This window comes from Hylaeus volcanicus, chromosome 5 (assembly GCF_026283585.1).
Source record: "Hylaeus volcanicus isolate JK05 chromosome 5, UHH_iyHylVolc1.0_haploid, whole genome shotgun sequence".
NCBI classification, from domain to species: Eukaryota; Metazoa; Arthropoda; class Insecta; order Hymenoptera; family Colletidae; genus Hylaeus; species Hylaeus volcanicus.
The window spans coordinates 30,480,513-30,495,678 of record NC_071980.1 but is presented as its reverse complement, the minus strand read 5'-3'; the positions used below and the strand labels follow the sequence as shown (position 1 = coordinate 30,495,678).

Below are 15,166 nucleotides of genomic sequence, written 5' to 3'. Positions count from 1 at the left end.
AATTAAATTGACGTAACCTATTAACTATAAATAAATATAAAACAAAAGTTCTAATATCGTGAGATGCCTATTATTATTAAAACAGTTTGATTTTCATATAATTTTCTATCGTATTTCGAAATTAAATTTTAATTTTAAATAAATTACACAAATATCGTATAATTATGTCATAATTATTGGAATTGTTATTTCTTCTATTACAGTATTAGTACTTTAAATGAAAATTATGTTGCTTAAAACGTAAAAGCTAGGTACATGTTTAGTGCACGGAAATTTGTATATCGAGGAAATCAGGTTTAAGATAATAATTTCGTTTAATCTAGACCGTGTAACATATTTATGATACTATCGCATACTTGATATCGACGATATTAATGATTTACAGTTGGAAGTGTAATTTTATGCAAAGGTTATGCAAAAGCTTGTAGTTATGTAATACGTTCGTTTCTTATAAAGTTACACTCCGCGAAACACATTCAAACATTTCGTATGATACGATTTACAATGCAAAAGTGGTCCACGACCAAGAAGGCCACTGCATCCGCGCGAAAGTGATACGTATGTATAACAAAACTTAGATAAAAAAAAAGGGGCTGTTTCGAACAGAGATGTAGAATGCCATTAAGCAGCCGGTATGGTTAAATAACGTACTTCTAATACATAAAAATAGAACGAACAGCACGATTTTCATAATACCAAAGGAACTTGGTGACAATGTAATGTCGTGCACGAAGTTATGCACAAGTACAAATACTTTTGTCTTCAATGGATCGCAATGAGACCAGATTCCAAGAGTTTCTGTAACTTCGCCGCTATATCCGGATTCTTTAAGTGACTGTAAATTTAAAAAATTACAATTTAATTTAAATTCTTGAATTTTAATGTAACACAAAAATTATAACTACTTACTCTTGCAAAGCTCTAGGATCACTCTGCATTTGCTCCAAAATAAGTCTCATAGCAGGGTCCCGTAATATGCTTTGAATTTCTGGATCTTCCATTGCCCTTTTCCTTACTTCCTCGGGATTCGAACTGACACAAACAGCGCACGACCGATATCCTTCTAATGCTTCGCTATTCGACGGATCTAATTCCAATGCTTTTTGATAGGCACTGAGTGCTTTTCCTTGTTGTTGCATACCTTGCAGTATCTTCCCTTTTCTTATCCAAGCTTTGATGAACTTTGGATCGATTTCAACACATTTTTCACAGTCTTTTAATCCAAGATCAAATGCTGCTAATTTAGTATAACAGGCAGCTCTGTTGCTATAATATTTCGGATCGTCGGGATTTCTTTTAATAGCCTCTGTATAATGTTTTATCGCGGCTGGATAGTCTCCATCCTTATACTTTTGATTTCCAAGCTCCTTTTCTTCTTCTGCTTTTACTGGATCGACGTATGCTTTTCTCTCTTCTTCCTTAATGATTTTATCAATGTCCGAAAGAAGGGTTTTAATTTCTGGTGTTCTATGCTCTGACATAGACTTTTCGTAATACACCTTTGCTTGTTTCCAGTTCCCCATTTTTTTGTACGCATGACCAATTCTAGTGAATGCTTTTGCTATTAATTTAAAATCTGCCCGATTCTCCCTTCCAACTTCGATGGCTTTTTCACACTGAGCGATACATTTATCATATTCCTTTTGTTCAAAATACACTGCAGCTATATTTAATAGATAAATGATTTCTGTAGGATTTAATTCTACTGCTCTGTTATAATGCTGAAGGGCTTCTTCAAAGTTCTTTTTATTGTAGGCATCGTTACCTAATTGTTTTTCATTTAGAGCTTCTCTCTTTTCAGGTGGAAGATTATCTTCTTCTTTCTTCTTAGGTTTAGGTGTTTCTTTTTCAGGTACTGGAGGTTCTGGTGGATCTGTTTCCATTGCTTCGTACTTATCATGGTAGCGAAGCAACGCGCAAAATGTTAAAAATACTCTATTATCCCGATAATTCGTTAGCATAGCTTCCGGGTTGGCTTGCAGCTCCTGTAGAAGTTTCAAATAATCCGGATCCTTAAAAAATTCCTTTGTTGTAGGGTCATTTGCAAGACAGACGTAAAGATCTGGTGTATTGAAAATGTTTCCAGCATGTGCTAGTTTCTTGTTCCCGACTTTAGCCAGATCATTTTTAAGTTGAGCATTGTTAGGATCCAACTGTAGGCCAATCTTGTATGCCTTAATAGATTCATCTAGTCTGCCCAAATAAGCAAGCGCACTGCCCTTGCGTGAATAACCTTTTCCCCAATCTGGTTTGATTTTTATAGTTTTTTCAGCATCTTCTAAAGCTTGTTCATACTTTTCTGCATTAGCATACGCCGCAGATCTATTACTATAGAGTACATGATTATTTCCATCTAATTGAATTGCCTGTGTGTAATATTCGATAGCCTCGTTAACTCTTCCTTCTTGTAAAGCAGAATTACCTTTTTCTTTTAACACTGATACCTGTAATTGTATTTTCGGAATTATCAAATTGAAAGGCAGGTAGAATAATCTCGTGAGCTTGAATTCGTCGCAGAATCATAACAAGAAACGTTGGCAAGAATTCTCAAGTTCGAGTACGAATGTGCGGATATTTTAACAGCAATAAATATAAACCATCAATAGTAACGTATCGTCTCATAGAATGATCCGACATGAGAACATGCGAGAAAAATAACGTGGAGAGCAACGAGTGCAAGGAGCACTACCATTTTTTCTCGACGAAAGCGTGTTCAATTAACGAATTCGCAATCGGACACAGTGTTCGCTAAAATTACAATTCTTCGAGCCAAAGGACGCTTTACTACAATCAAGTTTGTTAAAATATTTACCTGGTCCATAACGCTTGACCTGAGACTGAGAGTAGCGATACTTTCGTTCTATTTCCACGACTTGTTCTTTTATGCTCGCAAAGATACGCGATGACTCGTGCGAATTGATGCGAATGTTCAGTGGTTCAGTTCTCGAGCCGGTACGGATTTTCAGAAAGCTCCAGAAATGGACAACTAGCGCCTCTCCTTGATTGTCTCGAAACTAGTAAATACGCAATGTGCCTTCCCACGAGTATGTTCCACGATTTTCTAGTACTTTCGAAAATGCACCCACCCCCTTTTTTTCTTTATCCAAGACACAAATAATCACTTCAAGCTTCAAGCTTAATTTAACTGATATTGCGTTCGATTTATTAACTACTTCGTTTCGTAAGTACGTTGTACTCGTTTATGGCGTGTCGATTGTCGGTAAGCCTCGTTTTATGATTGCGACATACATATGCTTCGTGTTCTTTTCTTTATGCGTATACATTTATATAATTATATATCTTATATTTTATGTAATTTGAATTTAATTTTTACATTCACGTGCTCGAATAATCGTTATCGTATAAATTTCAAAATATATTCAAATATGGTATTTCTTTTTTCTTAGTAAGCATATTACTGATATGTCTTTATTCGAAAATAGATGTAATATTACAAATGCAAGAACATTTAATAAATTGTAAAGTTGGAATTTACTAAGCGGAAAAATAATTGATTAAAAGTAAATTTATGAACGTAGTAAGCAGTAACGGATTGGCCTTCTATCGGGCCCTTGACGATAATATTTCTCGACGTCTCATTGTGTAATTTTAAAAATAACCATTATCTTTCCAATTCGCTTTTTTTTTCAAGATAGAAGTTATTTAAGATTTGAAACAAATATGTGAATATTCTGACAACAAAGTTAAATGAGAGTATGTAATTGATTATTTCATAAAAAAACTCTGTTCACTTTTATGGATGATACGAATGATATTTTTAATATTCCGTATTTTAGATGTTTCTCTGTTTGCTCTGTAGTGTAAATCTGTCTCACTGAGAGGCGCATTTCGTGTATGAATGACATTTTGGCGATTGAAACTGCTACGTTCAAGGTTTGCTAGATCTGGCAGCACTTTTGTCGCCACTGAACCTGGTATTTCCATCGGTGAACTGGAATGACTGGGGAATCCCAGTTGTTCGTCGTGTTGCATATTTTTCTCCGTCCTCGAGCAGTTCGATAACCGCTATATTATCTCTAGAATCACATATTTCCCCGTTTCGTTTACGTAGACGCATGCGTCTGCAAAAATATTTCTTTATGCAATATTTTAGACTTTTGGTATCGAATGAACATAATAATATTTGCACTTAAACAAAGGTGCAGAATTTCTTTTTGTCTTCTCACGAAAATTATGCAGTTACCCAAGTATCGGTAACCTATATGTTGTTCGCATCAACTACGCTTCTTATAAAAATTTCACATTTCATCAGAGATGGATTCAATACGACAAAGTTTCACGCGAACGTGAACGAATACATACGCAGACCCGAAACTATATTAAACCCTCGTTACACCATCCCCTCTTCCTCAGGATCCAAATATATTCCGGAACCTGTGAGGTTCGCAGACCAAACTCCCTCAAAAAGGAATAAGTCTGCGGACTTGTTGGAATACCTAGACCATTACACGTTGTCATACTCGAAATAACCAACGGCCGGTCCTTGCTCCACATTTTTACGTCGGCTCTCGCAAAATTAGCCGCGCAAAATGTTTCGACTTTCCTTCGACGTCTCTCTTCGCGAATTTCGCGCGATTGTTATTCGATAATTGCGATTAACACTTTGGCGTGATATAAACAAAATAATTTATATTGAAACGTAAACGTTTGTACATTGGTGCGCTTTAAAGGTTTCATTGAATCGTCAGAAATTCTGGGATTCACAGTAAATTTGCCAAGGCTTTTTATTACTAAAAAAATAATTGTAGACAAGTTACGTAACAACGTTAATATTACCGTTCTATTATTATTGATGTTATTATCGACGCCGCAAAAACGAAACGTTTATTACACTAAGAAAAGATGACTATGTACAACAAGGGCGGGGCGTGGGAGTTTATAAACGTTCACGGCACTATCGCAAGCAGTATTCGAATAAACAGTTCGTACGCTTCTCGATAAATATTCTATATATATTCATTCAGAAGTGTTGTTTCGGTCTCTTAAATTCGCCTAACATAAATATACGTATATACAACTTAAAGCAAACAATCAAATTACGAATGTTCATATATATATATATATATTCTTGTTCCCCCGTCGTTTCGACGTATATGTAACTCTTTCAATCTAAAGACGCGTCGAAGCGTACGGGCGTCACACAACATTCTCACACAACGCGGAACGAAAATCGGTATTCTTCGATTATTATTTACATAACGAGATCTTCCGGTCTCCTTAAGCGTAAAATTCATTACTTTTTGCAGTCGAAACATAACGTTACAATCATACTCGTTGGTTCGCTCATTAATCCAAGTACACGTTCCTCACAGAGGCACGCGTTCAACATTTCTGAGACTCGATTACATCTTTCGATCATGTTAAATTTATAACGTTTCCGTTACTCTTTCGTTCTCGTGTTCGTCTCTGTTTCGTTTTCACGACGACAATCGTATACATATGTCAGGAAATCTGGTATCTAAGCATCACGAGATTAATCCACTCGATACAGACACGCTCATACTTGTACTCGACGAACCTCGAATCTTCACGTACCTCTATCTATATGTATATGTGCGTACTAATCGTTCCATGGTACCCTCAAAGTCGACAACAATTAGTACATTACACATATCTCGTTTTCGTCGTAACCCTCGACGATGATCGTAAATCGATTACATACTCTACCTTGGGTATCGATCAGCCAAAAAAGAAAGAGAAAAAGAAAGCGTGGGTGACCGACGAACGAGCCTAAAAATTCAATCGATATTTCCTACACTCGGACACCGACCACGTTCTGCCTAAGTCTCGAGATCGCTGGTAAGTAATTCATTGGTGTCCCGTCGTCCTCGTCGCTACTGTCCGAGTCTGATTCGGGAAGAGGTTCAGGCGTCGCTCCCAGTCTCACCAGCTCCCTCGCCAGTTGGCTATCCAAGCACAGAGCTATCTGATAGGCGGTGATACCAGCGTACGTTTGCGTGTCCAGACAGGGCCTGCACTCTTGGAGCAGGAACGCGACTACTGATCGACAACCGCGTTCCACGGCCAGGTGAAGAGCCGTCTTTCCCGCCAACGCTTCCCTGGCCTCAAGATCCGCTCCGAGACGCAGCAGGAGTCGCACCAGTTCCACCTGACCCGTGGACGCCGCTATGTGGAGGCACATCTCACCTGGAACAAGAAAAAATACAACGTTACGTATACATACTACCATGTCGTTCGAAACGATTGACGTGACTTTTTTTTTTTTTTAAAGGAAATAGATAGGTTTTTTTATATACTATATATATAAATATATATAAATAAAGTTGTAAATCCGCAGTCTCACCCGTGACTTGGTAAGATCTTTATCAATGACGGTTCAAAGTTCCAAATCAATATCTTGAATAGGGTATTAGAATAATCTCATCGATTAAATTCTAAAAATGGTTCTTCCATAACCCAGACTACAAGACAAGAAATACGTACTTAGTGGCTCGTTAAACGTTATCACCTGAAGTATTTCTTATAGTTTGTTCGAGAGCGAGCTCAGCAACTTTCTCGCTTGGTTCTTCATGGCGCACCGGTCGAATTCGAAAGAGAGGCTCTCGCATTCTAACGCGTGCTCGAATTTAGACACGATTTCTATTTCTTAATCGAACAAATTTAACGGGGGGGATACAAACGTCGACTTCAGAATGATGCGACCGAGTCACATGCTTCTAGGAGGTATAGATAGAACTAGGAAGACGCGGTGAATCATTGTCGTCGGAGGCTTGGCTGGCGTCCCGCGATCCAAACTAGGTTCGTACCGATCAAAGTAACTGCTAAAATTAACACTGCCTTGTTACCACCGGCAGCGTGCACATTGGCGGAATTTAATTACCGATCTCGTCGCGATAGAACCCTCTCGAACTCTACGAGCTAACTCTATGGACGTTGATATTAGTTAGTATTATAGGTAAAGACGAGGAGTACTACAGCTAAAAGGAGAAAGAAAATCGCGATAGCCTACCTGTCTGTCTAACAACACATTTTTATGTTGAACGGTTGTTTCGTTCATGCTTTTAATAATTACATATATATTTTACAGAAAAGCTTCTGTCTCTTCTATTCTATCTATAATATCTCTACGGGCAAAATACGAAAACAATGGAAAGTTTCCACGTACGGTCGGTCATATTAATTCGTTCCTCGCTTCAAGGGAAAGTTACCAACATCAACTTCCCCATAGAGATCCGCCGCTCCTTCACGAAACGCTCGCGACTTTCTCTTGAAGAGGTGCATTGTTAACCCTTTGCACTCGGATATCTCTCTCAGGAACGTCGTAAATCTAGTCTAAATTTGTCTCTGTCGCGTGGCTTGGATGGGAGGACGGCCTAATGGGAATATCTGCATATCTAACCTAGACGAGCGAGATGCGTACAAGATGCTGGATCGGCGCGTAGAAAAATGACCGCGTTTCTTGGAATTTTCCACGCCATCTGACCATATATACACGACGCGACTATTTGCACTTACAATCGACTCACGGAAGATCGAACGACTTTGTTCGACAAGTTTACTATTCAGAATTTTCTCTTTGAAAGATCATGCCGTTAATCGAATTATTATCAAGTAGGTATCAGGAGTCCCTAGAACGCGTATTCAGGATCGTATAATATGATTCTCAAAGATTATTCGTTGTTCTCCCGAATATTTAGATTATAAATAAAGATTCTGGGTTGGAAACCGAGGTCCACCGCGTTCGACGCCGTTGTGGGGTTTCCCGAGTCGAGAATATAGCGCCACGTAAATAGTCCGGTAGGTATTTTTAAATATCAAAAACATCTGCTTCGGTGCTTCTGTCTCATCGCGCGCCGCGTGATGTAACGCGCGCGTGCACGCACGCACGCACAGACGACGCGCCAAAATTCCGTCCTCGACGCGTATTCCGAGCCCAACGACTATTATTTTGCTTCTTGTTTTCTTCCCCCTCTACACGACGACGCACCTCTCGTCGAATTCTCTAGTGCTGTTTCGTCGAACCACCGTCATCCTCGTACCACCTCAATTAGAAACGAATAGAATGTTCATCTAACTTTCCAAACTTTAAGCACATTGCCTTGAAATTTTCAGGAGTTATTCAAATCTAAGAAAGAAAGAAATCGAGTGGGCATGATGCCCCTTTTAAATCACGTGGAGATCGATATCGATCTAAGATAGCAAGCGACATTTTTGTTAATTGGATTATCTTTAAGATTTGAATTCCAAGATGAGATTCGAGTGGGCAATATCCAGATTTTCGGTGTCTCTTTGTAAATTTGATACGGCTTCTCTGACCAAAGTCTCTCTTCGTAACGAGATTCGCTGACGAAATTTGGATTTAAAACGCTGCTTTAATCGATTAAAAAAACACGTTATCGAGACTTTCTAAATCTGAACCTCGAATTACACGCGAACGTTTACGTTTCTCCGCCAATCGATACGCGTACGATGTACGTCACGGGTATGTACGCGCCATGTGTAATCGGTAAATCGAACACGCGAGCTCGCCAGCAACAGTATTGTCTCGAAAGCGCAACTTTACTCCCCAGCTATACAAAATTGTTTAAATCTGCTGAATACAATATTTACGTACCACCGTTCGCAATCCAATCCCCTGATTCCCCTGATTGGCATATGTGCCAATTAATATTAACACTACAAATCTAGGTCTGTATAGTCTGGGGCTGGGTATGAGTACGACCAGCAGACATCGATAATTCGAACGTTGAGTCGTCGAATCAAAACACTACGTTGGCACGCGACTGAAAAGACGATAGATGTAGGTTGGTCGAGGTTTGATCGGAAAGCCGTCTCGTCTGCAACGACCTAATATTTCGTCATGGTTCAAAAACGGCCGTTACGATAGGTAGCCGGGCTTTGGTGCGTACATCCCTGCTCTAAGCCCAGAATGGAGTACGAGGATGACGTTACGCGGGAATTCCACAACTTCAAAAAAGAATCACCGTGAAACTCTTCCCGCTTCGCATTCCGCTGGCTCCGAGATTCGAACATAGGCGAACAGAGGATCGCGAGAGTAGAAAAATTGAAGAAAAGAGAGGAAGAAAGGTAGGGATCGACTCGTGAAAAACTTTTGGGAACGGCTCGAATTCTACGTTAAAGGGTCGCATTGATTTTACTTTCGATGTCATGTTTTACCCGTATATGTACGTTTCTCGTTAAAAGTTGGCGAAAATGGCGCTTTAGGTCACTCGGGATGATGCAATATGTTTAACGTGACCAAAATGGATTGCGAGCAGTTTTGGAGAAACGAGAATCTTATCTAGACAGGTGAACAAATTTGAGAATGATCGTTTCGTGTGTGAATTTCAACGAATTGGCGATATCGCTGTTGGTTAATGGAATTTCCAAGCGTAGGAATGAATTGCGACGAATTGCTCGCGGTCCACGATGAAATCATGGGAAAACCGCGCGTAATCCCGGGTTACAGGATTGTTCTATGCGAGAGAACGAGCGCGATACCGAATGACTGTTTGCTTGTGCGGTAAAAGTTGTTAGGACTTTCCGACGTCGACGCTTCGCTGTCCTCCGCGAGCGTAGCTGCAGGCGCGTCACGCGCGTTTCCTTCCTCCTTTGTGAAACGCCTAGAATTTTCTCTATTGTCTATCGATGGGACTGTTCGATTCTTAGTATTCCATTATCTTTCATTGTTAATCAATAGCTCTCTTCGATTCCAAGTATTTCACGTTTCATTCCGCGTCAAAGGTTCACTTTACAAACGACCTTGTTTTCAATTCAAGTCGCAAAAGGCTCTCATAAATACTCATAAATGCTCTTACGACTCTTACACGCTTTGTATATTCCGTCTAATAACCATACAAGCACGCATATTTATTTCAATCGCGCATGATTTCGCAAAAGAACGGAAACGTTTTGTTTAGGGAGTGAATATACCCAAGCGTTTGCAATTGCAAAACTACCACACGAAGGGTGGTAGTTTTAGTGTTAAACACATATAGAATGTGCAAGTCGAGTTGCTCACCATCGTAATTTCGTTGCTCGAGATTCTGCGGCAAGGCAGGTACTTTCTTCCCAGGCATAAGGTAGGTCCTTTCGACGGGCGACAAGGGATCCGTGAGAGCCTTGGCACAGGCGAGATCACCCGTCGCGCAAGCCAGGTGTAAAGCTGTATTTCCGCGGAAATTCCTCAGTGCGGGATTTGCACCTGCCAGAACCAACCGCCTGACTATCCTCGGCTGCCTCGTCAATACCGCCAGGTGCAGAGGAGACTGACCGTCGTCGTTTAGAATATTCAAAAGGCACAAGTGCGGTGCCATCCTTATTAAACTGAACGCAGCCTCCAGGAAACCCTGCACTATCGCTATGTGCAGCTGCCTGAAAAACCAAAAAGAAAACATGTCGTAAAACGGCCTTTCTTTCTTTGAATACACGTACAAGGGAAACTCTACAGAAAGGCAGAAAATTCGTTGCGTGGTAATAATACTAGCTGAAAAGTGGATAGATCGCTGTATCGCTGTTAGAGGAGACGAATTTAGACGAATTTGCATTTTTCGGACACTCTGTACATGGCAGATCGTCATTAATCATATAATTTCGCACGTCTGGCAAGGATCTCGTTTCTTTCCCGGACGAATCAATTAGTCGGTTTATATCTATGTATACGAGCATCGAGCACGTGTTTACCCGTGCCCGTTCGATGTCGTTTTGCGTCGATATCATTTTTTCCTCGTCTTCTACGCGATTTATTTTTTCCCAGGTTCAAAGGTCAATGTTTCGTCAGTGGTTGGACGCACTTATCGGGATAAACATCACGAATAACTTATAACAGATAAACAATTTTTTACAAGGTTGAATCGAATAATCGAGCGATTATTCTCACGAATAAATCGATGTACGTTTAATACTACTCGTTATCCATTATTCGAGTAAAATTCCATCTCGTTCGAGTGATTATTCCGTCGAATAAACGGATCACGAATAAAATTTCGCATATCTTTGGTCTCTATCGTAATTGCCGTACGTACCGACTTCCGCGCCGGAAGCCACGGCCGCGAGGCATGAATCGTCTCGATCCGTGTTTCATCTTCGATACACTAGTCCTGCTCACGTGTCGCGATTAAATGGATCTCGACGTGATGAATCTCTCGTTGCAACGGTTCAATCGGTCAACGCGCTTAGCAATGTGAAACACGTACGTAACCGCGCGATTCGCATGCACACGATGACGCGCAACGATATTTGCTACGATCGTGTTTTCTATGCGCTCGTAAAAACAGTAATTCAACACGATAATGGTATTTATCTTGAAATACCGTCAGCAATATCGTTAACTTAGCGACGATACGATCACGAGTCGTTGCTCCACATTCGTATCACGCCTGCTTCTGTATTGTTGTTGATATTTCTAATTACTACTTACTTGTAATTTATTACGCAAATATTGCAAATTTTACGTATCGAATCGAGTTGTGGTACGTTATATAAAACAATACGAGTCTGGCACATATTACTCTTTGACTATGAGACAAAAAGTCCCGGACATGTTATGCGATAGCAGTATTTAATTCTTTACGCTAGTCAGGAAACGAGATCGATATCAACCTTATAACCTTAGAGCTTAGTCGAGCATGGAAGTAATATTATTTCAAGTCCAATATATCTATAGACTTGGTAGCTTGTAGGGATAATTTTGTGAAAATTTCTACTTTTTCATTCAATTTTTATAGATACTTTCAAGTATAACGATTAAAACTGTGAAATTACTAGGACAGCATCATCGTATACTCCCAAAATTACATGAATTATGAAATAATAATAATTTTAAATTAAAGTACGTGTCCAAACACTATCATCGGTCAAGTATTAATTAAGCGATGGAAAAGTTAACAGAAAGAAAAGTCATCGAGCCATTGTCTCGCAATGAATAGCGTTTATTCAAAGCCACGCTATCGTTATCCTAGTTTCGATTGATAGGCAGTGAAACAAGGATGGTACAAAGCATCACGGGCTACAGGTCGCAACTTGCAACGCCATTGCGCACGCGTCGATCGTGATGAATTACATCTTTCAAGAATCCCCTCGATTCTCGCGTAAACAACCTTAGTCACATCGGAGATTTCGCGAAAATGACGAAAGGCTTGTGCGTAGAGCACAGTAATCTAACTCTGATGAAAAAAGTAACTCATACAGAGAAAATAACTTGTACAAAATACCTATAAAGATGAAACAACGAGCCTTTCTAATGTTTCTAGGTTAGGTACTAACTTTCACACTAAATGTACGTTTCGCTTTTGGCCGTTGAATGGATCGCGTAACCCGCGTAGTCTAGAGTCTAGACGAGCAAGTGTCGAACGTAAACATTTCAAGCTACAGGTATAATCACAATATCGGTCTATAATTGGGCCATTTGAGTCGAATTATTATATCGGTGAATCGTTACATTATCCTAGCCACGCCATGAGAAAACGGAGCTCGTCCTCCAGCAAACGAGCAACGTTTGACATTACAGACAGTTCGAGTTGTCGTCATGAAATGAGAGGATTGAGATTACTTACGTATCACCATCGTCGTCCTGTGTGTAGTAGAGCAGTCGAAGCTCGTCGTTGAGCGGTTTCTCGGGCACTCGTTGCGACTCACAGTGTCGTAATAACGTCGATGTTTCGTGTCGTTGATCGTTTTTGACGGAGCTGACGGGGATCAGCTCGACGGTGGGCTCGGCCTGAACTTTGCCGCTCGCGAGGGCGTTCAAAGTGACTTGCTTCAACGTAAGCTGGCTCAGGCTTTCGCTGAGCCCGAGATCCAAGCCGCTGTCCAGCCTCATTGGTTCCGGTGCCACGGGCGCCGTTGCGACGATATTAGACGATTCGGAATCGCACAATTCCGAGCTAACTTGAAGGTTTCCGCTGGAGAGGAAACCAGAATCTGTGTGGCCCGTGTCACGTTGCTCCTGGTACTTGTCCTCGCTACTGTCTGGAACATTTTTCTCCATTGGTGTCATTCTCGACGGATGCCACATTCTCGATTCGACGTCGATTTCGATCGATCGGAAAGCTTTGTGCACGAAGCGATTCTAGTAGCGATTTGCGCGAATAAATCGCCGACAAAGAACGGTTTTTCCTTTAGAAATCGCGGCGCATAGGTTATCGAAACGACTGATAATCGACGGATTTAACGATACTTGTTCGCGTCTGTCCTCTAATCGGACGAACGCGTTCGACCGAAACACTCTTTCGTTCGTTCGCAAACGACGCCACTGCTACGTTTACTCCAACTCGATCAGGTTCGATCGTCGTTCCCTCGTATCCGACACAGCTGTGTGGCTTGGGCTTTTTTTACGTGTGTTTGTTTCTTCGTTGTCGCATTCTCGTTACGACTGGTTTGGCGGAATTCACTTTGTTTCACGATGCGTCGCATTCATCGGGAACCGTTTCTGATGCGCACGGATGGAAGCACGAACGTTTACGGAAGTAAATGTGATTCTCTCGCACAGCGGAATAATGCGAGAGTTGGTGGGAGAAACAGATGTAGATGCGTGCGCGTAGTCGCAACGTAATCGTGTTATCGAGAACACCAGTCGACACACCGTCTGAAAATGAACTGACTGTGTGGCGCTGGCGGTGGCGGTCGACGATGCGCGGAATAACTTTCCACGATGGTCGCGGTAACAGTGGTGCCTCTGGCGGCGATTAAACAAACATGACCAGACGGCAGACGGGACTCGCGAGGAGTTACAACGAATTTACTATGATTACGATACCATCCATTGAAACGATGGGAGATGCAAACTCATACTAGTGCACGTATCGCGTGTACGTGAGCTTTGGTACTTCGGGAAGGCGAGAAGGAGAGCTTCAGCAAAGCCTCTTCTTTCTCACTCCCCAAAGCCGGCCCGTGGCCGAATCCCTGAAACGTTGACAGAGTTGGACAAGTTTTCTTTCCGAGTAACGAATACGAATTTTAGATTTATTTGTCAACTAGTTTCAAATTAGAAATCACGAGAAAGAGAGTCTGTCGTTCGGCTTCGTTCCTCGATTCTCCGAAGATGCACACGAAGCACCAAGCTCAAATGGATGTGCTTTTGAATGAGTGTGTCTCTACAGTCCCCACCATTCCCCATAGGGCTATAACGAATCACTGTAACTCCTGGCGACCCCCGTTTACAGTCTGGCGTCTCTGTTCAGTCCAAGGTAAAGGCACGCGTGTTCCGAAAGGGGCAGAGTAGGGGTGGGAAAACCCATCGCCATCGTCCGTTGGCAGGGCCAGCAGCTGCAGCACGTACACATTGTGTACTCGATTTAACTTGATATTCTTTAGATTTAGATAACCAGTTTAGAAAAAGAAAGTAGGATCGGAAATCCCGCACAAATTTCCCATAGCTGCGACAGTAGGTCACGAGCAAATAGCTAAACGCCTAGAGATCGCGAACGTTAACAAACGATCTGAAAAGAGAAGAGTAAACATTTATTAGAAATATCCTCTCCGTTACGAAACGTAATTCTGAGGCTTATTATCGGAGAAGTTCAGAGAGAATCTGCTATTTTAAATCTGCTAATTACGAAACGATAGGAAATGAGAAGGAAGGCCGAAAAAAATGATGAGAAATTAGTGACTGAGATTAATCAATGTCAAGTATAACTTAATTATATGTATATGTGAATGCTGTCTAATGTAACAATCAAGTTACGTGAGATAAACATGATGTTCAATAATGTAATCTTTAATACAGTCAGTGTAATAAGTAATTCGTACAGCGACCATTTATTTTAATATGGTTCCTGTACGAATACTTATTACACTGACTGTACTTTCGAGACAAACTTTTGACGACTTTCATACAAATCTCCTGGTATATAAATAAATAAATACATCAATCACGCCGTAAACGTAAAAGGTATCCATCGATTCCTGTCCCTGAGAATCGCGTGGAGACGAATAAAACTCGCGTTAAAGTCTCTGACCATTGCGAACAAAACTTTTCTGTCCGTAACTTTTGTTATGGCGTAGCAAAAGTCTGGACATTTAACCGTAGCAATTCGTACCTCGAGCCTAGACCTGCGTCATATATCAACCGTGGGCCTCTTCCGCAGGTATTTTGTACCTGTTCAAAGTGCACCTGTCCGTCGGCATCGATTCCTCTTTGTTCTTTTTTCTTCTAAAGAAACCCGAAATCGACAATGACGAATCT

The 15,166-nt window shown here is 41.0% G+C and overlaps 2 protein-coding genes across 2 annotated transcripts; both read right to left on the bottom strand.

Moving 5' to 3' along the window:
• Positions 1-154: 154 nt before the first annotated feature.
• Positions 155-3,115, bottom strand: LOC128877058 (stress-induced-phosphoprotein 1). The gene is made up of 3 exons (XM_054124016.1): positions 2,813-3,115; positions 910-2,444; positions 155-835 (listed from the first exon to the last, which is right to left on the bottom strand). Exons 1-3 carry the CDS (start codon positions 2,819-2,821, stop codon positions 763-765), a joined length of 1,617 nt encoding a protein of 538 aa, XP_053979991.1. The 5' UTR covers positions 2,822-3,115; the 3' UTR covers positions 155-762.
• A 1,605-nt stretch (positions 3,116-4,720) lies between these two features.
• Positions 4,721-13,595, bottom strand: LOC128877060 (NF-kappa-B inhibitor cactus). The gene is made up of 3 exons (XM_054124019.1): positions 12,537-13,595; positions 10,004-10,356; positions 4,721-6,168 (listed from the first exon to the last, which is right to left on the bottom strand). The coding sequence occupies exons 1-3, from the start codon at positions 12,995-12,997 to the stop codon at positions 5,774-5,776; spliced, it is 1,209 nt and encodes a 402-aa protein (XP_053979994.1). The 5' UTR covers positions 12,998-13,595; the 3' UTR covers positions 4,721-5,773.
• Between the last annotated feature and the right edge of the window lie 1,571 nt (positions 13,596-15,166).